The sequence below is a fragment of the Balaenoptera acutorostrata genome, chromosome 2 (genome assembly GCF_949987535.1).
Source record: "Balaenoptera acutorostrata chromosome 2, mBalAcu1.1, whole genome shotgun sequence".
NCBI lineage: Eukaryota > Metazoa > Chordata > Mammalia > Artiodactyla > Balaenopteridae > Balaenoptera > Balaenoptera acutorostrata.
The window spans coordinates 37370384-37396718 of NC_080065.1; the positions used below are offsets into that span (position 1 = coordinate 37370384).

Sequence of the window (26335 nt, forward strand, 5' to 3'; positions counted from 1 at the left end):
GTTAACAACAAAGCAGTACAACCATATTTAAATGTAGTTGTTGACATTTCTTTACCATTTGCCTAAAAAAACTCAGACTACAAATATTTTATTTTATAAATTAACTCTCACACAAGAAAAGATGTGTCAGCCTAAAGAAAACAATATTTGCACGTAAGGTAGGGGCATTGGGTATCCTGGGCAGAAGCTCAGAGAAAATCTGACCACCTATATTGGCTTGGTGGGAAGGCAGTTTTATAGATGAGCAGTGCTGAAAAATTAGATTGAACTGGGAAACTGGGGCCTTGCCTTGTATGCCCTGCTAAAGCATCTGAGTTGACTTCTAAATACAAGATTTTGCATCTGATAAGTTCTTTAAAAATATTATTTGAGTGATTGAAAAATTGAGAATGTTTGTCATCACATTTGTTTTGCAAAGATCATGTTAACTACAGATAAATAAGTAGAGGCAAGGAGAGCAGTTTAAAAAACTGTTGCAATCAGCCAAGTGATTCAGGAGAATGGCCAGGCATAGGGGAATGGTGGTTGGGTAGAGAGAAAGTGGTGGATTTGAAAGATATTTAGGAGGTAAGTCAACAGAAGTTTTTGACCAAGTAAATGTGTATGTGTGTGTGTGGGAGAGAGAGAAAGAGAGAAAGAGAGAGAGAGAGAGAATGAATGAATGGGTGGGAATGCTGTTTCATGAATGGGAATATGGAAAGCCAAGACAACATTTGAAAGGAGGAAGATGAGTTCTGTTCGTGAAGTGTAAGGAACAGCTGGTGGGCTCTGATTAGCTCCATCTTCCTAGCTTTTCCCCGGAAGAGATGTTAAGCAAACTCTGGGGAAAAGGTTTAATCCTCATCTTACATCTTATTCCTAGCCCATCCTGACTACCTGTGGATCTTGTGGGCTGATGACCTCCTGGGGCTTGATATGTGTTGACACTTTCACTTTTGTGTTTGAAGAAAGGAGCTGGGTTTGTAGGGAGGGGCAGAAGAGAGTTAAGAGAGACTTGGGGAATGGAGGGAACAGAGGGACACCTAGTTTCTGTGGTGTGAGGGTTAGAGACAGAACCTGAAGTTGTGAATTTCACAAGGGATTTAGGGAGGCTTTGGGGGCATTGCAGATCTACGAAGGCTTGAGGCTTTGGGATATAACAAGAGACCTTGTCTAGGTAGGTCAGTATATTGGTAAGACTCAAAAGTCTAGTGGTAACTGCACTCTGCAGTTTGCTGGTGACAGCAAGTGCTTTAGCGTACACCTGGTAGCGAGCAGCAGCTCCAAAGAAACGAGAGGAGGATTCCTGAGACACTGATACAACTCTGGGGACTGGTGCAGGGATCTTATGGTATTTAGCTCTGTATCTTATGGTATTTAGCTCTGTATTTAGTGTTTGGAAGATCCCTGAGGGGCAGAATTCTTCCTATGGTCTTCCGTTCTGACTTGCTGCCCAATTGCCTTCCTTTCAGGAGCCCCCTCTAATCTTTGTGTGCCAGCCAGCCCATGATTTCATCTGTCTCAATAAGCTCCGATACTGTAGAAGAAAGGAAGTCAGATGCCTGCTGAATTTCTCTTCCTCTACTGTTTTCAGTAAGGAATAGCTTAGATTTGCACAGCTGCCTGTTAACGGTATGAACAAAGTAATAAAGAGATCAGTGGAAAGTAAACCAATAGCTGTGACCTTGGGTCCGGTCTTTTCCAAATCTTTGTTTGAAGAAATATCACCAAGACCTTCCTCAGCAATTGAATATTATCTAAAGTTCAATGACGTATAGTTAGAGGTCAGCTCAGGCAGCTTCTTAAGGTTGGGCAAGTTTCAGAACTACATGGATAACGAAATGAGTCTACTTTCTTCTGAATGAGGATTTTTCAGGCTGTATTTCCTGATGTAACTTGCCATGCACGCTTGGGTTACTAAATTATATGGGTGGATCCAACATTCTGCTGGTAAATGTTTAACAACCAATTCTCTGAGAGGGAAAAAAAATCTGTGATTTACTACAGCCGTTTGCCTTTTCTTGTGGCATAAATATTCCTACTATAGCTGATTTCAAGCTACCTATATGATGCCCCTGAATTCAAACTTGGGAAGAGATGCACAGTAGCAAATTATTAATATTTTTTGGTGGGAAAATTAATGGTTTATAACATTTAGCAAAGACTGACAGTTGGCTTTGATGGTTAAGTGTTGTGTCCTGCAAATTATTATATAGTATTTTTAAGATACAATAGATGTAAGCAACCTCAAGGGCATAGAGAATGGTCAAATGTGGCAAAGTAATTGAGAAGTGATACATTTTGAGTAATTATCACCTGTGTTTTTAATATATTTAATTGTCAGGTTATATATTTAATATTTAATATTGGCTGTGTTTAATAATCAGCTTGCAAAAATCCTGAAAATTTAACAGTTGGCTTTCTTAAGCTGGAAGAGCTGGCTCTGGCACACCATTGGTGAACTTCACAGGTGATACCTTTTAAATGATAGTTTAGGAAAGGTACTCGGACCTGGCACTCATTGCAGAGTTGTTAATATCTCTCTTGATATTACTATCAATGTCTCATCTGGCACAGGCAGCCCTGGACTTGGAGCCAGGAGCCAGCAGTTCTAATTCCACTGTGCCATTTACTGGCTACATTACTCTGAGAAAGTTTCTAACTTCAATGATCCTAAATCTCCTGTAAGTAAGATGAACATAAAATAAATTTCTCTTTCTGGGAAGGTTGTTATGGCACTTGAGTAAAACAACATATGCGAGTACTTTGAAAGCCCTAGGTATCATATAAGTGTAAAGTGTTACCTAAGCCCGTATTTGCTCTCTTGTGCTGAGCTTAACATTTGTTACTTGTAAAACTGTATAAAAGGGATGCTTGCAGAGAATATAGGCAGTATGTTTCTTTGGAAATTACTGTGTTTTGAAAGTAAGCTTATGGATTGGTTGTTTAGGAGTTAGAAAGCATCCTCCAACATAATGATATTTTATGTAAATGTTTGGGTTTTAGCTCTGTCTACAAAGCCTACTCAATACATCTTAAGAATAGAATACATCTTCCATCATTGACAGACTTTTTGATGTCATTTTTTCTTTGGAAAAAGGTCTCTTCTGAGCTCCTATTCAGCATACCAGCAAGACCTTTTCTACCTCCCTTGGTAGTGGTGGACCCTCTGGGGTTAACATCTTCTGGATCTGTGGGGAGATAGTGAGTATTCTCTTTACCTGGTCAGAGTCACATGTTACTCTTGTCGCATCTACCTCCAGGCAGAGACGGGACTTCTCAGGGTAAGTCTCCCCAAAGGTGTTTGAATTTGGCAGTTGGACCCCAAGGACATTTCCCCACACCCATTAACATATATTAGATGGTTTTTAAATTGAATTTGTCAAATTGGAAAATGCCTGTATTTATATGAATATAAAAGTTTTTTTTTTTTGAAGGGATTGAATGAATTTTGCTGAACGCATAGCATCTGTAAAGTGGTCTCAGAAATCATTAGATTTTCTGAAATTCTCTCTAGTATGTCAAATTTGTATGCATGGATGTAGCCATTAAAGTCATGTCTTTCCTGTTTCTTTTATCATAAATTAAAAGAAACAAATTGTTTAGTTCAGCAAGTATGGAGTACTTGTCATGTGTAAGGCACTGGGCCAGATTCTGAGAATGTATAGTATGTTGCTTGTTACCTCTCAGGAAAACAAACAGAAAACCAAACCAACTAATAAAATGGGGTGGAAAGTAAGCAGAACTACCCACGTTATACTTAAATTCATCTTAATTTTTTTTTTTTAGAAGCCAGGCACTCTGTTATGTCTAAATTTTGTGGTTATCTGAGAGAACTAACTATGGTAGAAGAAAATTGTGAATAAACCAAGTCATTTATCTGAGTGGGGACATGCTACAGCTATTTGTTCACGGGAGAAAGCATGGACTCTGGAATTTGGAAAAGTTGTGCTTAAATCTCTAATCCACTACTTACTAGCTGTTTAACTTTGGACAAATTAATTTCCCTATTTTCCATCTGTAAATTGATGATAATAACGCTGACCTCACTGGGTTGTGGAAGGATTAAACACCAACACATAAAAGGTGATGAAAAATGTTCATTACCTTTTTATTCTGTCCCTTCCTTCATGACCCATTTTTCATTGGAAATTTAGCTTATAATCACCATTGGCGTTTGGGGTGCCCCATGATAAGCTGTCGTACCTCAAAGTTGACATTTTCCAGATTGGCCGGGAAACGGTATGGGTTACTTGCTCTACTGCTTTTGACAGTTTTACATATTCCTCCAGTGAAAGAGTTATCGAGGACTTCTCCTCTGGGCTCTCCTGCCAGAAAGTGAAACCTAAAAACAAAGTAATTTTTAAGAATTCAATAGTTGTAGAGCAATCTTTAAAATATACTGTATATGAAAGAAATTCTTCTCTTAGACATTTTTGACTCATGACAAATGGCTTGAAGGAAAGCCCATTTTTTTGTAGTTTATGGTGAGGTACCCAAAAAGGGCTGGAAGCCAAACTCAGCCCCTCTGGCTCTGTTAGGTTCTCCCTATTCCACTTATTTAATTGTTCTAGGTTGTCATCATGACATAAAATTTGAGTTTATAATTATTTCATGAGTTACAGAACAAGTACAAACTTTGGAAGTAGATTATGAAATAAATTATTACATAATTAATGCCAATCTGGGTTCACTTCCTTCAGTATGATACAGTAAAAGAATTCTTATAGAGAGCTAATAATGAAATAGTAATAGCAATATTTTAATAGAATTGTAATCATATTATTGTTTTTATTAATAACTATAATGATATTTAAAATTTGTTTACCAAATGCTTACATAATATTTACTATAAGTCTAGTACTGTTTGATCTGTATTTAATATTAATATTATATTTACTTAATATTTATGATAACCATGTGATATAGATATAATTATTATACCCATTTTACAAATGAGGAAATTGAAGCATGGAGAGATTAATTAGCTTAGTACAAATCAAGTATTTAAGAAATTGTTTTGTGGTAGATGAAAACTTTTCCAGAATGCGAATTGTTTTCCAAGTTCTTATAGATATTAATATGTATTCTGTGAAAAAAAAAGTTTTGTGTCAAAAATTTGATAATGCTGTTATAGAAACATAAAAGTTGTATGTTACTTCTTTCCCCCTTTCTTAAAAACTCTTTTATTTTTCATCTTCTTCATTAATTTTATCATGATGATGTATACATTGTAAAAACTTGTAAATATTGTTGGAAGGACATTCAAATACATTTTTGTCTTTTAATTTCTTCCATTGCTTTATATTTAGAAATTCTTCCCCTAATGTAAAACACAATAAATATTTTTAAACTGTAGCTGTGAAAAAAAAAATTTGATAATGCTGGATTACATAAGATGAGATAATAGAAAATATATATACTGGTCTCTGCCCCCCATTTCCTGGACCAGAGCTCTCAAAACCCTTGTAATTTCCTGAATGATGAGAACACTGACAGCATCTTTTGTTCTATATTTGTTCTTTGACCCCAGGTTTTGACACAGAGCTCCTAAATCCCTTGGAATTTCTTGTGTGACAGCAGTGTCTTTTGTTCCAATGAGGTGACTCTTGGTGGGCTCCTGGATGGGGGCTGGCCACCAGAAAGATCATGCCATGATTCAAGGCTTGGAATTTTTTGCCCTACCCTCCATTCTCCAGAGAGGGGAAAGAGGCTAGAAATAGGAGTAATGATCTATCATACGTATGTAATGAATCCGCCATAAAAACCCCCAAAGTATGGGGTTCAGAGAGCTTCTGGGTTGGTGAGCATATGGAGGTGTGGGGGAGTGGTACCTAACCAGGGCATGGAAACTCATTCCCCTTCCCACATCCTTGCCCTACCCATCTCTCCCAAAAGGATGTTCATCTGTATCCTTTATCATATCCTTTTATAGTAAACTGGTAAATATAAGTAAGTTATTTTACTGACTTCTGTGAGCAGCTCTTGCAAATTAATCAAACCCAAGGATGAGTTCTTGGAAATCTTCGATGTGTCAGAGGCACAGGTGAGAACCTGAAATTGCAATTGGCATCTGACATTGTAGGGGGGCAGGGGCAGTTTTGCAGGACTGAGCCCTTAACCTATGGGATCTGACACTATCTCTAAGTAGATTGGGTCAAAATTCAGTTAAACTGTAGGGCTCCTGGCTGGTGACACAGAGAATTGCTTGGTGGGGGGAAACCTACCCCACATCTGGCATCAGAAGTGTTGTGAGTGTGGCAGTAGTGTGAGAATAAATGAGGTACACAGCTGGAGGACCCATATGTGAATCAGATCTCAATAAAGCTGTTTTAAAAAAAAAAGAGAGATTCCTGTGGGTTCTGTGACTTGTAACTCTTAGTCAAATTCTCACCCATATTTGAATTTGTATCAATGGGTATTTGAGAGAGGAAGTAAGAGGAGATGGTCTGGAAAGAGCTTTCCAAAGTACTTAAATTAGCATGACAAACACACGTATTTAAGACTCTTTCATTTTCTGAGTTAAGACAGATCAATGAGGAAAAAAGAATTGTTTACCTTTAACTGCCTTATACCATGTACCAAAAATTTGTCACAAACAAGAAAGGGCTTGAGAAAAATGGTTCCCAGGTCATGAGGAATCTATGAAGGTAGCAGCTGCTGGCAGAGAGCCTGAAGATAGGATTTTTGTGGAGGTGACTCTGTCAGGGCACGTGTGAGGAAACTTTTAGGAGTGAAGCCAACTATGCAGCAATTTTGAGCTCTATTCTTTCTCCTCCCCTCTGTGGCATTTAAGTTGACTTTAAATATTTTGGTGTTTCAAATACATCGTGGCTTTTTAATATTTTAGGTTTCTAAAGTGTTTTATCTAATTTTTCTTTAATGTTATATTTTGTAACTTTTTGAATTTAATTAAAATTTTCATATATACAGATACATAAATATGCATGTGTGTTCATGTATTATACGTGTGTGTGTGTGTGTGTGTGTGTGTATGTGTACGTGTTTGTAATTTGGCTGAGCCTGAGAAAAAACAAACAGCATACTACTGTCGCCTGATTCTTGCTTCAGATTTCAGACCTTGTGACTGATGTTGACAAAGTAACAATGTTGGTATGTCTTATTAAATTCTTTCTTGGAGAGATGCCATTTAAAAAGAGGGACAGCCACCCCGGAAACTTCTTTTTTTGGGTAGAAATGTGTTGGAGGGAGGCAGAGATTCTAAGGCCAGGAGGTTAGAGAGATTCCAGTAAGCAGCTCTCAAAACTCTCAATCCCTGGGGAGGCGAGGAGAGGACTGGCTGTCCCTGAGCCAGTAGGTTTTGCTCATTTCTGAGAATTCTTGGGACAACAGCTCTGGTTGGCAGGGGCCCACTCAGTCCTTCTGCCAAAGTACACAGAGCATGTGGTCCTCCCCAGCTGTAACTCTAGAGTCTAGACCAACTGAACAAGAGGCAAGTTTGTAATGTCACCCCTAATCAATCAGAACATTAGAAAATGTGAGTATCAGTGGGAGTTTTTGGCTGAGTTTTTCTCCCAAAGAAAGGAAAAAAAGAAACCATTTCTGTACCCTGATAAGATGCTGTTGAAACATTCTCGATGAAATCAACTCTAATTAGGAGTTCTTAGGACAGAACCTCAAATCAGTTTGTAGTCATCCAACATACAGATGAGAAAACTACAGCCCAGAGATGTCCAATTACTTGGTCATGATCTAATGAATTAATGCAGAAGTAGGTCTAGAACACGGCTCCCCTTATTTCCAGACTAATGGCTGTTCCATTGTACTGCTGTTCTTGAGCTTGGTTCAATAGCTTCTAGTTTTTATTCTAATCAAATGAGGTTGTATTTGCAATTTCTGTTCTTTGTCTTTGGTGCCTCAAGGTTTCATTTTATGCAAGTCTGGCCCTACAAGTAAAGACAAAAAAAACCCCACTACAAAGCAATAAAAGTTTATAGAAAACTATTTGCTTTCCGAGCAAAAATTGAAAGAAGAATTCTTTACCATGAGAAAAGGAGAGTACAAGAGATTACTGGTTTTTCCTATGCTTCCAACTAAGGCTTAGCTCTTGTTTTCAATTTTTCTTGTATTTCCTCAAGTTTTCTCAGACACTGTCTCAGTCTAATGAATTTAGAATCCCTTGACAAACCTCCAATGTCCTCATGACCTAAAATAGGAACATTAGAATTTCTGAGCACTATTTAAAGATCAGGAGGAGGGTTGCATGGCCCACCAAGGTTTCTTCCATTACGTTCCTATCTCTAAGGTGGATATTGTCCCAAATCAGAATGAAATGGTTGAAATAACCCAGGTCTTGGAGTCTGGATTTGAATCCTGTTCCTCCATTTACTAGCTGTTAAACTTGGACAGGTTATTTAATCTCACTGAGGCTCATTTTCCTGGTTCGTAAGTTGGGCAAGTAGAACCAGATGGTGATGCAGGTCTGACCTTCTGCCTTTAAACTGTACTGACCTATCCATACATCACATAGTCTACATAAGAGGAAGTTTTGGATGCCCTCGCCATGTTCACATCTCCTCTTACTCCCCTACCTTTTCACATCATTGTTTTTTTATCACCCTATTTTTTCTGTTTGCCTGACTCCTTTCCTTCTGGCTCTGTCTCCACTATTGGTTCAGGGCTTGCCTCTCATGCTTGAAGAATGGTTTTGCTTCTTTAGTGTTTTCACTTTCAATACACTCACAAGCATACTTTTTGATACTCTTTTTCCCATTGTCAGTAGGAGTTTTTGGCTGAGGTTTTCTTCCAGGGAATGGAGAAGAAGGAAACTATTTCTGCACATTGATAAGAAGATGCTGTTGAAGCACTCTCATTGAAATCAACTCTAATTAGGAAATTTTAGGACCTAACCTCAAATCAGTTTGTAGTCTTCCAACATACAGATGTGGAGACTGCACATTTCTGAGTGGGTCCTCACCCTTTCAAGATGTAGTCCTGGGAATCCACCCTGGTACCTCTCAGCTTGGCTGGCCTCCCACCAGTTTGCCCTGATCCCCTCCAGAGCTGTCAGAAGACTATATAAGAATTAAAACAAACTATGTTTATGAAGTACTCACAGCACTGTCTACTACGAACTAAATATGAAAATGCTAAATTCTTTTATTCCTTAGGAATGAGGATTATGGCCACGTGCTGCTTGAGCATGGTAGCCTAGTGTCAGGGACAGGGCTGGTGAGAGGAGTAAGACGTTAATGAGGAATGTAGACAATGGTGGATCTCATTGCTTCATTGTTGCTTCCAACTCATTAGTTCTGAGATGGTCCTACTTCCCAAATGATAAAAAGATGGTACATACCCAGCGCCCATCAGCTGTACACTAGGGATGGGATTATACTGCCGTGAGCATACTGATTTTTTTCTCCCACAATTCCTTTCATCTGAATTGTCTCCACAATCATTTTCTCCATTGCATTCCAACTTGCTGGCAATGCAGCGACCTAGTCAAGAAACAACAACATTGACAACAAAAGGTCATTTAAGAAAGTATTTGCTGATTTGAAACATGAACACTTTAAATTTCAAGGGAAGGTTGAGGGCAAGTTTTCATTATTTTTGATAAAAATTTAGGAAATATGGAAATGGAATGACAAACTGATGTTTTTCCTTATTTTTTAGGATTACAAGAGTCAGGATATAATTATTTAGTCACTATTGAGCTCATTGTCTTAAATGAGAGAAATAATTCTGGAATCCCATTACCATTACAGTGAGCTTGCGGCAGATATCATGTTCTGTAGGAGAAAATTAACAATAGGCTCAGAATTTTTTTTTTTTTTTGATTCAGGATAACAGACTCAAAGTCACTGTTTTTTTCAAAAAAACTATAATTTCACACACACACATCTACTGGTACACATAACAACATGAATGAATGTCTGAAATTTTGTGTTGGGTGAAATAAGCCCGACACAGAAGAGTCATGCCATTTGAATCCTTTATCTAATGTTCAACTACAAGGAGAGGGATTAACTGGAAAGAGGAAAGAAGGAACTTTTTGGGTTTATGGAGATTTTCTGCACCTTGATTGGGGGTTGTTTACATGAGTGTATATATTTGTCAAAATCAAATTGCACACTTACTATCTGTGTATTTTACTATACATAATTACTACATATTTTAATCTAGATATTCACTGTTTATGATTACTGTTAATTGTTTCACTGCATATAATTTACTATATCTAATTATTTTTTTGGACAAATTAAATGCCTAGGTACTACAGTATTAGGTAGCAGTTTTAGTGAATTTAGAAAATAGTACCAACTCCATGTACCCAGACAATTCCCTTCCTTTTTAAACTTGATGAATTTCATAAGGATCCTAGGAATCAGTATGTGCCTATATATTACTGAAATTGAAATGTTTTATGTACAATGACAGATACCCCTTCTCCTGCCCCTCAGCCTCTTGCCTATAGTCAAGGATGCTGGCATCTGTACCATTACGTACAGGTCTCACTGACAATGATTAAATGTTTTACTCAGGATTATCTGCTTACCTATTTTAAATTGTGATCAACCTCTCACTACAGCTATGCATGACTATTTGGACTAACTGAAATGCTTGGGGAAATTGGGTATTCTGTTGAATTAAATTTTTGTACTAATAGGGAGTTCCCCAGAAAGTACTTAGTTTTTTGGTTAATAACATTCAGTAAGAAGGTAGAATGTAATGAAAGTAATTAAGTCCTCCTTTGATTATTCAAAATCTTGTATCGAGACCATTATTATAGTTCTGAGCATCATAAACATACAAGACTGAAAATACAGAGGGAATTGAATTCCTGTCATTCCCAAGATATAACCTGAAAGACGCTCTGTTTTTAAAACAGCACATCTCTAGTTTTTCTGTTTGCTTTTCTTAGGGCAGAGCAGAATGGGTAATTTAGTATGCAATAGAGAGGCTTTTCCTAAAGAAAAAGAAAGGACAAATATTACAGTTTTTAAAAGTTTTGAACCTAGCACTCACAGATTTGAACAAAAGCAAATTTTTGATACAGTTACATTAAAAAATATCCCATTTTATCAGGTGGAGGTAGGGATACACATGTAAGGTACGGTTCTCATTAGCCTAGGTTTGTGATCAGGGTACCAGATATGTTAGGAATTCTATTCATTTGGTACTTCCGGGGATATTAGAGAGGATTTATTAGCAAGGGTGGGGATGAAATCAAGAGGAATTCTCTTCAGTGATGTTTAGGAATGGGTGACAGGAGTGATATAGGTCTGTGATGGGACACAGCTGAGAATGATTCCAGGCCTTGGAAACACAATGGAATAGGAAGCACAAGGGGAGAGAGATTGTAAGCCATAAATATATCCTATACCAAAGAAGGAATGGGAAAAATGAAGGGAAGTTTGGATAGTACAGGATTTGTAGAAGTCAGCATGCTTTAGCCAGCACATGCATATATATATTTACACCTGGAACTATGTAGTCATTTGAATTGTACATGATTTTCCTATTTACTTGAACTGATTTGTGTTACTACAATGGTATGTTATTTTTATAACTAGCTGCAAATGCTCATCTGTATGCTTAAAGTTACAACTTTGAGAGAGGAGTTGGCATAGTGCATGGGAATTATCCTCATGGGTACTTCTCAAAGATCCATGTATACATTAAAGTAATATATTTAGTCTTGGGGGACTCTGAAGATGCAATCATGAGAGAGGAAAGAAAGATAGACATTTTTTGATGTTGTTGTTAATTGAGCCAAACATCATTCTGAGTATCCTGAGTCAGACAAATAATGGTCCATTCAACATTTTATTCCCTTTCAGAGTGGCATTAGTGGATGTTTCTAGGAGAGCACAGTGGTATATCATCTTCAGTGGAATATTTAACAACCAATAAGCCATGGCACGACTCAATCAGAATGGATTCCAACCATATTTGTGCCAGGGATTAGCTAATTAGTGGTTGGATCCTGGGAAGATCTAGGGATTCTTGGTGAAGGGATCTGGACAGTAGGGCAGAGGTCACTAAGAGACCTCAGGGTAGCAGCTGTTTACCAACCATTACAGATGTATTTCAACAGTTCAGTTTATATCACTAGTTATGGACATATTGCTGATGAACTAGAGATCAGTTGTGCCTATACCACTAACTTTCCTGAAATCCCTCATTATGAATTGTTAGCTCATGGATGTATCTAAAGCCTTCTCAAACTTGTGGATATTTTTGGCCTAAACAAAGCTCTTTTGTAATAAATCTCATAGATTTATCATCTGTTGAATAAAAGAGTTCTTCCTCGTAATCTGTTCTAAAAACTACCCTTCAAGGTTCAAATAGCTGTGCTTCAGTTCTAAATTTTTATCTTAATATTCTGGTTATAATGCTAAGGTCTGCATACCCCTGAGCCATTGCCATCAAGATTTTTCTTATATTCCCTCTTTTGTCAATATGTGACATGACCTTATTTTTGTAGGCATAATGTCTATCTCTCTACCTAGGTCCCACCCTCACATCTCAGGTTTGGGGGATGAGGCACAGAGGGAAAACCCTGGCACCAGCACTCCTGCCTGACATTCAGAAAAGATTGGCAAAGCTGAAGGCAGGAAGCAAGGAGTAAGAAGAGAGAAACATTAGACCCAAGTCTGGGGTCAATTTTTTATAGGAATTTGAAATCTGCTATTTAGTTCTAAATACTATACAGTGTATCTCAGAGTACACAGAAATGATGGGATTTTAGTCATCTGAACTCTAATTTTAACTTTAAATTGACTATTTATATAAGAAATCAGTGAACTATGGCCCATGGACGAAAACTGACCTGCCACTTGCTCTTGTAAATAAAATTCTATTGGAACACAGTCATGCTCAATTGTTTAGCTACTGTCTATGGCAGCTTTGATGCTAAGATGCCAGAGTTGAATAGCTGCTGCATAGACCGTATGGCCAGCAAAGCCTAAAATATTTACCATCTGGACCTTTCCTGAAAAAGTGTGTAGAAATCTCATCTAGACTGTTCAAAGTGTTGAGCTTTGGAGAGCCATTAATTAACAAGAGAATACATAGATTAAGCGGTATATTCAAAATTTGATTATAATCTAGTGATACTTAAATATCAAAATTTACAAACCTGAATGAGAATTGGACTTGAAGGGAACATTGCCACCATTTAAATCATTTTCAACTTCCTCTTCTGCCAATTACCTTTGGAGTCGTTCAATGGACCACACCAGAAAATCTGTTACATCATCTCTAGTCATCCCCTTGACATACTATCTTAGCTTTAATATTCTTATCTTAATAAACTATATTAAAATTTTAAAAATCTGTCACTCCTTTTCAATTGCTTATTCTGATTCTAGATTTGTGCTTATTAATAGCCGATTTTTAAAAGTATCTGCCTCTTCCTCCGTTTCCTCCTCCTCATTCTCTTCCTACTGCTGTATCACAGTGTCGGAACCTGGGAGTGGTACTTGATGAGCAGATGAATCAAGTAAGTGGTCAAGATGATTATAGCTTGAAAGCTGTAATTTTACACATGAATAGCATGTAATTGGGAGCATAACACCCCTGTCCCCACAGGCTTAAAATATGGTGGGACTTCTCTATCATGACTTTCACTGAGAGTCAATTGGAATAAATTTATTTAGTCTTTTTTTTTTTTTTTTAATATTTCAGCTTACTTTTTTTTTTTTTAACTTTGGGTTTGTTTATTTTATTTATTTATTTATTTATTTATAGCTGTGTTGGGTCTTCGTTTCTGTGCGAGGGCTTTCTCCAGTCGTGGCAAGTGGGGGCCACTCCTCATCGCGGTGCGCGGGCCTCTCACCATCGCGGCCTCTCCTGTTGCGGAGCACAGGCTCCAGACGCGCAGGCTCAGCAATTGTGGCTCACGGGCCCAGCCGCTCCGCGGCATGTGGGATCTTCCCAGACCAGGGCTCGAACCCGCGTCCCCTGCACCGGCAGGCAGACTCTCAACCACTGCGCCACCAGGGAAGCCCTATTTAGTCATTTTAATGAAGACTGAACATTTTCCAAAAGTACATTACCACTGTCACAGCGGAACTTATTCTTGCAGTCAATCTCTTCAATTTTGCAGAGCTTAGATGGGATGCATGGTTGAAAGGTCATGAGGGGCTCAGTACAGGGTTGTCCTCCAAACTGACTGGGGCGCAAGATGGACCTAACTTTAAACTGAAAGAAAAGGAGAGAAAGGTGAATAACTGAGGCTGGGTCAAAGCCAAAAACTATCTAAGAAAACTGGGCTTCTCAATCACAGTAGTGATTTTTCCTATAGTGGCGTTTGCTGAATTAAATAATGACTTTTTCCAGTTCTATTATTGTGTGTCCTTAGGGAAGTCAATACTTTTTGGATCTCACTTTTCCAACCAGTAAAATGAGGAACTGGGATAAAAGATTTCTTAAGAGTTCTAACTCTGAAATCATATGATTCTAAATTGAATAGAAATCAAATGCACACATATTTACTGAGCATGTCCTGAGTGCAATAAATCTTCCAGGTAATAACAGTAGCTCTTTTATTCCTCAAAGATAGTGTGACGTGATAAATGTGAAAGGATTTGGGGGCTCTTTTGCATGAGGAAGTCACCATGGAAACCAGGGATGACACATTCTCCACACTTTAAAAGATTTAAAACAGGCAGTAGTAAAACAAAGAGTCAGAGAAGGAAAGAAATAGGACAGGATTAAAAAGTACTGACTTTGAAGTCAGAAAAATCCAAGTTCGAAATGTAGTCTTCTATTCATTAGTGGTGTATTATTGGGCAAATTACTTAACCCCTAATGAGCTGTAACTTCCTCATCTATAAAATGGGTAGAAAAACAATGTGATGTGAAGTTTGAATAAGGTGATGTACGTAAAGGGCCTAGAACAATTTCTCTCAGAGAGTGGGTGCTCCAATAATGAGTTCTTTTTACTTCCCTAATGTCTGAATGCTTAGCCCCTGACCTGACTGGGGTTCACATGGGCCAGTGTCCTTACAGGAATGAACTTGAGATGGGTAAATATTGCAGCTGGGAACAATAAACAAATAGAGGGACTTTCCCATGGGGAGAGGGAAATTAGAGGAAAGGCAAGGAGTCATTTTAATTAATGCCCCTCATTTCTGTCTGACTTTAAACCTTGGACTGAAATCCCCATTTTTTAGCACTTGTTTTTGCTTTGTGAGCTCTCAGAGGGCACAGGCAGTGGAATTCAGAGCTGGGCGAGTGCAATACCAATTCTGGGGGGAAGAACATTTTTTTTGGTGTTCACATGACGAGAAACCATGCAAAATGAATCCTCCCTCCCCCCAAAATGTTGCTAAATGGAATTTTCCTTCAGTGGAAGCTGGGACAGTTTATTTTCAAATATTGGAGAAATCCAGCATTTCTATGACTGTTGAGTCTGTCAGGGAATTTGAGAACTTTACTGTGATTCTGATTTCCTGAACATACCCACATGTCACCTACCTGTTTTTCAACACAAGGGTCACAGTCTGACCACGGTCCGTAATCTCCCAGGAGGCAATTGATAGGACAAGTTTGCCAATTACATTCTCTGGTCTCCTGCTTGGTGCAAAGCTGGTCGCAAAAGTTTTCCAGATAGTACTGATTCACAACGATTTGTCTGTAACAGTGAGGAAAAAGCTGCTTAGAATGAGTGTATTCAATGTGGTTCCAGCTCCATAAGAAAAAGATCATTGACTCAATTACAGTGAATACAAGGAAAGAAGGTTTTCATGGAAAATCAGGCAGTGTGGCATGTGTGCAATTCTTACCACTTACTGGAACTCAGCACTGGGTCCATAATTTGTTGGGCCCTGTGCAAAATGGAAACGGGGGGGGGGGGCCTCACGTTCAAAGCTTATTAATAATTTCAAGAAAATGACTGCATTGCATTAAGCCAAGCACAGAGCCCTTCTCAGTGTGCGGTCCTGTGTGACTGCACAGGTCACATGTCCATGAAGCTGGCCCTGACTGATTCCTGGAAGGTACTGAAAGGGAAAGAAAAGGAAGAAGAAAGTTTCTGCAAATTGCTTAAAAGATGACAACGCAGGGTGATAAATACAATGATTGAGATAGAGCCAGAGTGCCGTGGGCCCAAAGATTAAAGGAGAAAGTGACATGAGAGATACATTTTGAAAAATTCATGTGAATTTCCCAGGCAAGAAAGTGAAGGGCATCAGAAGGAAGATCATGTGCAAAGATTAGAGGTGGAGGAGTATGACACGTCCATGAAGGAACTTGTGGGACGGACCTGAGAAGTGCATAATTGAGAGGGATGGAATATATTGTGGTACTTTATTTGGTAGGCAGTAGAGAGCTACTGAGGGACTCTTGAGTAGAGAAGTATTATAAACAAATCTGTTCTTACATCCTTCGTGGATGGTTTATTGGAACAGTCAGTTGGTGATTTAATGACACATGACATATGTAAAAATAGTTTTCTAAAATAGATCTCAAAAAAGTGCTGTAACAGTTAAAACACATTAAATATATGCCTTTTTCCTCCAAGTCATGTGTGCATCTTCACGGAATAGAAATATCTAACAGATTTAAAGAAACTGTGGGGGATGAGTAGTCTGAATTGATGAAAAGGCTGAATTATTAAATGTTATCAAGTAAACACAGTTTCTTGCCTTCTGGTCCATGACAACAATCAAGCTAATAGCTAGCAGTGCTCCTCAATTGAGGTCCTGTTAGACTCAGTTGAATGAGTAGAAAATTCTCTATAATTAACTCTCTAACTGTAGGCAAGCAGAGTTATGTGCTGATTGAAAAAAAGCCTGAGTAGTGATTCTAAGTAAGTTAGTCGACTGAAAATATTGCAGAGATTCTTAATTAAATTTCTTTGAAACACCTCAATTTTTATGGAGAACAAAAGTAGACTCCATTTCAACCTTATGTGGAGAAGACCTCAAATTCCATCCAAATTCATGAATTCTTTTCAAAATTAAAAAAAAAAATTTGCGGATTATACTCTGCAAAAATTATACTTTTAGATATATTTTTTCCCCATCGCTTAGTGTGGCACTTTTGATTTTGCTAACTCTGTCCTTGAGGTTTCATAGGGCACAGAGAAAAGCTACAAAGTCCACACCCACCTCTGTCTGGTCTGGGTTCCAGAATTGCAGGTTTTGGAGCAGCTTGACCACTGAGTCCATGGGTAATGATCACAGAAACAGGCTTGGCCCTTGTCAATCAGAGCACTCAGCAGGATGAAATATAAGACGGAGTGTCTGGCCATGCCTGGAGAGCCTCCAGACCCTGAAAAGAAATGATAGAAAACATACCAAACATCTGTGAGGTAAAACTTTACAGGTCATTCTCAGTAACAACCTCAAATATGATCTTAGAAAACATCTTGCCTTCCTTAAGGCAAAGTAACACCTGTAAATTCACATGCTTATGAGTATAAATGTTATTTCTAAAGATTTTTAGGGTGGACGTTCCCATAGTTACAAACCCCAGTACTAGTAAGTTTCTCTGAACTGTTGGTGATAGGCTACAAGACAAACTATGTAGTATATATTTGTATCTCATTTCATTCCTAAATGGAAATTTTTATATAATCTTATACTTTTCAAAATAACTGCTTATTGTGTGTGGACAGTGCCCTCAAGTACTACCTAGTACTACCTTTCCGTTTTTCATACTTTTCTGGGCCTGGGGAAGGACTTTGGAACTCTTCTTTTTGAAGCTCTATTTCCTTTTCTGGCACCTTGGAAGCTTGCTAAAGAGAGTTCACTGTCCAACTACCTCTACCTTTAGAGCCATAGAAGTTAGAGCTGGAACGGATCTTTGAAACCTTCAGATTAAACTCCCTCATTTTATGGATGATGAGACTGAGGCTTAAGCAAGAACAAAGGTGGAGACTACGTGACAAGTAACAGCCCAAGACTCCTCATTCTTGGATGAGATGCATTCCTTCATTGAATTTCTAATAACGCTAACTAGTGTTCCTGGAGCATCTAGATGCTTGGAACTCCATTACCCAGAACACAAGAGGGTTTATTCAGATGTGGCTGAATGCCAGAGAAAACTTGGACCAGTGGTTCCTCATGTGCTGTGGAGCCTTGAGGATCTGTGTGTTATTGGATGGAAATTGCAAAACCGTTATCTGCCCTCCCAATATTGCCATTTTGATTTTTGTATCTCTAACAAAACACACAACATGGTTAAATATGTACAGAAAATGCTGCTGTAATTAGTATAGTAACTTCCATTTAAAGAAATATTAATAGAATGCCATTCACCTAATTTCTCTGTGTCTCAGTTTTATTATCCATAAAATAGGAATAATACTTTTACCTTCTTCATAAGACTTTTGTTAGGATTCAGTAAGAAGAAAATTCATATAAAGTGCTTAGAACAATCCTTGGTATAGAATCATCACTCAATAAATATTAGTTTTTCAAAAGAGTAGTAATACTTGAGTGTTTCAAATTTAATTGTAGCTATCGGTCATGAATTTTTCAAAATTATGCGCTCCTCAAGTTACAGCAAGAATCATGTGAAAATTGAAAATATGTTTTGATGTTAAATAAGACTATTCATGTTTAACATGATTTAGAAATATGGCTTTAGTTACTTTTCATCTTACAAATAAAATCAGATCCCTGACCATCTTTTTTGAAATTACAATTTCCCACCAGTGTTTCCTATCTTCCTTCACTGCTTTATTTTTCTCTGTTATTCATACCTTCCTAATATATAAATTACTATGTAATTTAAATAAGTATCTCCTCTTTCCTTTCTCCTTCTTCACTAGAATATGGACACCATGACAGTTGATCTTTTTTGTCTGTTTTGTTCATTTCAGCATTTAGAAGAATGAGAGCAAGCGTACCACGTAATGAATAAATGTTGTAGAATTGAGTCTAGGAAACAGTTTAGAAACGGGTTTTGATGAAATCTGAATAATGTAATTTAAGTCCGTAATTACAGCCACTTCTGTAATATTATTCTCAAAATTTCTGCCAGATTAAGGATATTTCATAGACTAGAAATGAACTTGTCTGTTCAGTTGTCATCCATTGTTTCAGCAAGAGTGATAGTTTGTAGCATAACTGGTTTATTTCTAGTTTGTTGTAATAGTTGATTGAAATAAAAAACTAGATCTCTTGAGATTCAAATTTATTTTTAGAACACTGTAATATATTTAGTCTGCCTCTTATTTATTTGATAATATTTATTGTGTTCTAAAATATATAGAAATGCATGAAGAAGAAAATTAAGATGATTTATTATCTAACCAACCAGAAAAATTCTGCTGACATTTAAAAAATACATATAATATATGCCTACATTTGAAAATTTTAAAAAGAACGGAAAGAAAAATGTAACACCTGAGGTCTCTTCTACCTATAGCCAGAACCTCTTCCTACACATAATCAGTTTTCTCTTTTTATAGGTAGCAAATGGAGGGAAAATTCTTCCACACATCCCCTTACACATATACATGTATGCGTGTTCTTTAGATATATACACAAAAAAGAAGTATGATGTATATTACTCTGTACTTTGTTTTTCACTTCACAATATACTTTAAAGATATTTCCATATTAATAGAGGTATATCTACTTCATTTTTTTCCCCCTAGCATTCTTTTCTTAAAATGATTATTTATTTATTTGGCTGCGTTGGGTCTTTGTTGCTGCACTTGGGCTTTCTCTAGTTGCGGCGAACAGGGGCTACTCTTTGGTGCAGTGCATGGTCTCATTGCGGTGGCTTCTCTTGTTGCTGAGCACGGGCTCTAGGCACGCGGGCTTCAGTAGTTGCAGCACACAGGCTCAGTAGTTGCAGCATGTGGGCCCTAGAGTGCACAGGCTTCAGTAGTTGTGGTGTGTGGGCTCAGTAGTTGTGGCACATGGGCTCAGTAGTGGGGGCTTACAGGCTCTAGAGCACAGGCTCAGTAGTTGTGGTGCAGGTGCTTAGTTGCTCCATGGCATGTGGGAATCTTCCTGGACCAGGGATTGAACCCATGTACCCTGCATTGGCAGGCATATTCTTAACCACTGTGCCACCAGGGAAGTCCTATCTACTTCATTATTTTTAATGACTGCATTGTTTTATACTGTATAGATGTATTATACTGAATTTAACCATTATTCTAACTGTAGACATTTAGTATACATACATAATGCAATAAACATCTTTATATTATCTCTTAGCATACTTTTGTAGTATAGCCATGGGACCAACAAATATTCCTAGCAGTAGAATGGCTCAGTCAAATGATATGAATTTTAAAATGTTGATAGGTTTTGCCAAATTGCCCTACTGAAATATGGTTCCCTCAAAAGTCTCAGAGGATGAGTTAAAATTATATTTTAATGTGGTTACTTTATGTTTTTTATTTGGATGAAAGGATACTTCAGTTAGAAAAATGTCTCCTCATTTTATAAATCTTCATTCAAGCCAAGAGTTTGAGGTCAGATATAAGAATTGTTTCTCCAAAAAAAAATTTTTTCTCCAATACGCTCAGAAGTTAGAGCATTTCTTCATAATAAATCAGTAAGCATTTAAACATTTTTTAAATTTTTAATTGAAGTATAGTTGAACTACAATGTTGTGTTAGTTTCTGGCATACAGCAAAGTGATTCAGTTATGCATACATAACTGAATATATATATATATTTACTCTTTTTCAGATTCTTTTCCATTATGGTTTATTACAGGATATTGAGTATAGTTCCCTGGGCTATACAGTATGACCTTGTTGTCTATCTACTTTATATATAGTAGTTTGTATCTGCTAATCCCAAATTCCTAATTTATCCCTCACCTACCCTTTTTCCCCTTGGGTAACCATAAGTTTGTTTCTATGTCTGTAAGTCTGTTTCTGTTTTGTAAATAAGTTCATTTGTATCATATTTTTTAGATTCCACATATAAGTGATATCATAGGGTATTTGTCTTTCTCTTTCTGACTTACTTCACTTAGTATGTAAGTCAGTAAGCATTTTTAAACTGTCCTACAAGCTCAGAGAAAAATGCTAGAATAAAAGCAACTAAATCCACTGACATATGGCTGAATATACCCTTCAATTTAAAATGGAATTGACACACATTTGAGTATCCATTGAGTGAGATAAAAAGAAATAGAATTCATTATCATTGTCTGGGGATGGTAGAGAGAAACTGAAGATGCTCCCCATGATTTTTATCCAAGTTTTTTTTTTTTAATTTTATTTATTTATTTATTTATTTATGGCTGTGTTTGGTCTTCGTTTCTGTGCGAGGGCTTTCTCTAGTTGCGGCAAGCGGGGGCCACTCTTCATCGCGGTGCGCGGGCCCCTCACTATCGCAGTCTCTCTTGTTGCGGAGCACAAGCTCCAGACGCGCAGGCTCAGCAATTGTGGCTCACGGGCCCAGCCGCTCCGCGGCATGTGGGATCTTCCCAGACCAGGGCTCGAACCCGTGTCCCCTGCATTGGCAGGCAGATTCTCAACCACTGCGCCACCAGGGAAGCCCTATCCAAGCTTTTTTATCCAACTCATAGATAAGCTGCTACGGCCCTAAGCTATTTCAATCATAAAAAAGAGAGGCTCCTTTAAAGACCACTGCACTTGCCTGCCAATTTTATTTCACTGGTATGTAACTCACCTTTTCTGGTTTTCTTCAGCAGCACAGAACCATAGACTTTGGGACAAAAGTGTCCGGAAATTAGGTTGTGATCAGACCAAATACATAATATGAGTCCTATACCCTATACATCAGACCCAAGTTGAGATTGAATGGTTTTCAACTGTCTTCAGGGCCCTTGGGAGCTGGGGCTCCTAAACAATGTGAAGTTTCCCTGTTAATCACTAGACAGACCACCACCCCATCCCCCCACCCCCAAATTGGGATCTTCTCATATAGGAACTGCTTCAGCAAGGAAACTTAAAAGAGGGGTTTTTGTTGTTGTTTGTTTTTCTTACTAAATTTTGAACAGAGAGATATTTTCCAGAGTAATTCAATTGTAGAGAAAACAAATTCTTAAAGTATTTTTTGGAATCAGCATGTAAACAATAGGTAGAAGTTGAATTACAGGAGATTACCAGTTCTCAATTCTCAGCAGACACTATCTGTTTTAACTTCCAAAAGCTTGAAAAATATAGGTGGATTTTATTCCAATTATAATCAAAAACTGCAAGAACAGAACTCATGTGAAATATTCTGATCTCTTCTTTGGCTATAGTATTCTGAGACAATTTGGAAAATGCTAAAATGAAGATGGTAATGCCAAAGCTTCTTATTTGAGGAGATGCTAATAAAAGAGCTGATTGGTAGCTTCTCTGTTTTTTTTTTTTTTTAGAAATTTCATGTAATGTCTGAAACATTTATATTAACATATTTCCATACAAATAACCCAATGAAAGTTTAGTATTAGTTGTTTTGTTTGTTTGTTTTTTTATACTGCGGGTTCTTATTAGTCATCAATTTTATACACATCAGTGTATATATGTCAATCCCAATCACCCAATTCAGCACACCACCAACCCCACCCCCCCACAACTTTCCCCCCTTGGTGTCCATATGTCTGTTCTCTGCATCTGTGTCTCAACTTCTGCCCTGCAAACCAGCTCATCTGTACCATTTTTCTAGGTTCCACATACATGCGTTAATATACGATATTTGTTTTTCTCTTTCTGACTTACTTCATTCTGTATGACAGTCTCTAGATCCATCTACGTCTCAACAAATGACTCAATTTCATTCCTTTTTATGGTAGCTTATCTTTTTATAACATTTTATTGTTATAAGGAAAAACTGTTTTATGTTAAAATGATAATTTTCATTCAAATAAAGAGAATTATTTCTCTTATTTTTTTATTAGCATAGCCCAGCATCTAATATCAAATGCTTCCTTATTTATTAATTTTCAACATCTCTAGGCATTTTGGAGATATCTAAAATTTCATGCAGGCATTATACCCATTACCATACAATTTTCTTATAAACATGGAACAAAAAGAATGTTCAGTGCGTAGAGGAAGATAGTTATGAAAAATCTTCCACTGCAGTAACATAGTAGAAGAGCAGCAGTTCTGCAGTTTTCTCATAATTGTCATCCCCTCTTGAACTCTAAAAATTAGTGATCCCATTGAACCATTGAAGATGGCTTTTGTGAGCATTTGGAGAATTCTAGCACAGGATGAAATCCATTTTATTCTGACCTGTCACCTTCCCACGTCCTTGACTTACATGAATGATTTGTCCCTAAGGCAGTTCAGCACATCTTACCCGACAGGTTCAGAGGATGTTCTAGTTTGCCCCCAGCTGCAGGTTCTTCCTTTCCATCTTCTTGTAAATGTCTGAATCTCTTATTTCTTATTTTTTCTTTCCACACATGCCCTGGAAGCTCAAGAAATTATATTTACCACTGCTAGGGCAGGCTGGGGAGCTCTGGCACATGACTAGTCTTTGGCTAAAGGGTATGTTTGTTTTACTTTTAACTGTAGCTTAGCTCATAGAAAAACTTGATTTCACCAAGGCAGCTCTCTGGAAGGACACTTCTTTAAGAAATATAAATGTTTTGGTTCTTTTGAGGATTAAGCAAAATAGTTATATCTTATATTAAAAGAAAGACAAATGGCTGTAAGCTCTTATGTTTTTTCATGCATGAAAGGGTAAGTTTGTTAGAAACATGATCTATGATTTTGAAATATTAAGAATACAAAGGAGATCATTATGTCACTCACCTTAAACAGAGTTTGTGGTATCCAGGGAACTAATCTGCAATGGCTAGGGAAACAATAGGTACTCACAGTGAAAAGGGTTTATAAGACAATCCAAACAAGTCTTTTTTCCCCATTGCTAACTAACACAAGGTCATGTCCCAGAGATCTAACAACACCTAGAGTGCTGTTAAAATAAACATTCCCTAGAAACTCTGGACTTTGCAAGTGATCACTTCAATCAGCTGTAACCCTGCAACTCTTCAGAGTGAGATATTGCACAGGGTCCTGATTTTTCAATGATTTTTCCCATTCAAGGAATATTGTAATAGGTATTGCTACTGAAAAGTTTCTGACTTCATTTTGAGAACCTTTTAGAATAAATTGTTTAAAATTGCCTTCCCCTTTAGGAATTTGTCCATTTAATTTAAAAAATATAGATTTTTTCTGATTATATAATATTTATTGAGAAAGATTTAGAAAATGTGGAAAAGTATGAAGAGGAAAAGTAAAATCATTTTTTATAAACAGACAAAACCACTATTAATATTTGGAGTAAATACTTCCAGTCATATAATATGTATATGTATGTGTCTCTCTGTGTAAGTATACACATTCAAAGGAATGTGTATATATATATATAAAATATAAAACATGATATATAATTTTGTGACAGCATATATTTTTAAAAAGATTTAAATGCACAGAATTTATCACATTCCACAGTTTATAGAACCATATCGTCATTGGTCTGTGCAAGACCTTTTACTTTATTTCACTATTTTCTCCCATGATCTTGTTTCATTTCTTTTCCCAGATTAGTTATGTGTTAGTGTATTTCATGTTTGTCCTTACATATGATTATTTAGATATATGTGCTTTTATCCTAAAAATACAAAGTATCATTTTCCATGTGTATTTTTGTAATTTACACAAATGGTATTTTGCTAAAAGTTTTATTTGATTTCTTACTTTCTTCATTCAACATTATGCTTCTGAGCCTTATTCAGTGTAAATCTACTGGAACACAGACATTCATTGTATCAACTACATTTTATTTATCCACTCTTTTAGCAGGTATTTTTGTTGGCTTCAGCTCTCTGTAGTTATAAACACAATTTGCTCTTTCCTTGTGAACCTGTGAGAAAATTCCTAAAGACTTCCAGGTTGCTCTTCAGAAAAACTATACACGTTTACACACTTACCAGCAGCCTATGTGGACTTCTTACTAGCATGTTTTGTTAGCCAACCTACTGATATTACCTCTGATGCATGTAAAGTGGTATCTCAGGATTGTTTAAGTAGCATGTCTCTGATCAGTAGTGAACTTCAGTATCCCATTCTCACCAGACAGTCTGGCTTTCTATCTGTGAATTAACAATTCATATTCTCTGATTATTTTCCTATTGAGCTCCTTTATACTTTTGTTGCCTGATTTTCAGGTGTGCCCCGTACATTCTAGATATTAGTGTCTTGTAAGATTTGGATTTTACAGATCTCTCGTCTCTCAGTCTGTCACCTATGTGTTAGTTTTATCTATGGTATCTTTGATTGATGAGAGAATCTTAATTTTAATGTAATTTAATTTGTCTATTTTTCCCTAATAATTTTTGCTTTGGATTGTTTTTCTTTTGCTTAAGAAATCATTTTGTTTAAGAAATCTAAAGTCACAGATATAGTCCTAAATTTTCTTCAGTTAATCCTATAGTTCTATATTTCAGAAATCCTCTTTAGTTCTCTATAGTTACACTGTATTTTTATAAATGGTATAAGGTAGAATAAAGTAAATGAAACAAAACCCAAAACACTTGTAGTTAATATCATAGTTAGTGGGAAAATATTGAAGCTTTTCTTCCTAAGGCCAGAACAGAGATGCCCGTTATCACCACTTTTATTCAATACTGTACTGGAGATCTTATCCAGTGCAACAAGAAAGGAAAAAAAAGGTATTACACTGAAAAGAAAGTAAAGAAAATGGTATTACTTACAGACAGAATGATTGTGTACATAGAAAATCCAAAAAGAGTTACAGATACATATTAGAATTAACAAATGAATTTAGTAAGATTACTAGATACAACTTTATTACAGAAAAAATTATTTCTGTATCCCAGCAAAACCAAATAAAATATTTAATCTGGAAAGACTTAAAATAGCAATGGTCAAATGGGCTCTTTGCATCTAATGACAATTATGATTCTATGAAAGGTTCACAGTATAGCTTGAGATTTGCTAATATGGGTAACTATGCTAAGGTGAAGTGAAACAAAATAGTGCAATAGAAAAAAAGGAAAAAAGAAAACTAGGGATTGAGAATGTGGAGACATATTTTACTCTTGATTCTGCAATAACCAGCTAGGTGACTTTCCACAAGTCACTTTACTTCATTGAAACTGTTTCCTTATTTGTAAAATAAATGTTTTTCAAACTTTTTTTCAAAACAGTAGAAAACTCCTTTAAAAATACTAATTATATCCTTAATATGGAAAATGGCTAAAGCAAATATTCTTCAGAAAAATTAAACTTTCACCAAGTGGCGGGGAGTGATTATTTCAGTGGGTATAAAGATTCGTAGAAGCAGAGCAGGGAGCCAGTACTCCAAGATAACATGCTTTAACATGCATGGTAGTAACTTACCCAAGACCAAAGCAAATCAGACCGAGAATACGGGTCTGTTTTCTTTCTCCTATACTGTACTGAGACTTTAAAGATTGA

The 26335-nt window shown here is 36.9% G+C and overlaps 1 protein-coding gene across 1 annotated transcript in view; it reads right to left on the reverse strand.

Moving 5' to 3' along the window:
* Positions 1–23332, reverse strand: part of C6 (complement C6) — a 97831-nt gene extending 74499 nt beyond the window's left edge. The window contains exons 1-6 of the mRNA XM_057540347.1: positions 23187–23332; positions 17061–17223; positions 15427–15583; positions 14004–14148; positions 9296–9437; positions 4186–4324 (exon numbers count right to left, since the gene is read on the reverse strand). Of these exons, the coding sequence (XP_057396330.1) occupies positions 4186–4324; positions 9296–9437; positions 14004–14148; positions 15427–15583; positions 17061–17203 (726 nt within the window). The 5' untranslated portion in view covers positions 17204–17223; positions 23187–23332. The remainder of the gene's footprint in view (positions 1–4185; positions 4325–9295; positions 9438–14003; positions 14149–15426; positions 15584–17060; positions 17224–23186) is intronic.
* Between the last annotated feature and the right edge of the window lie 3003 nt (positions 23333–26335).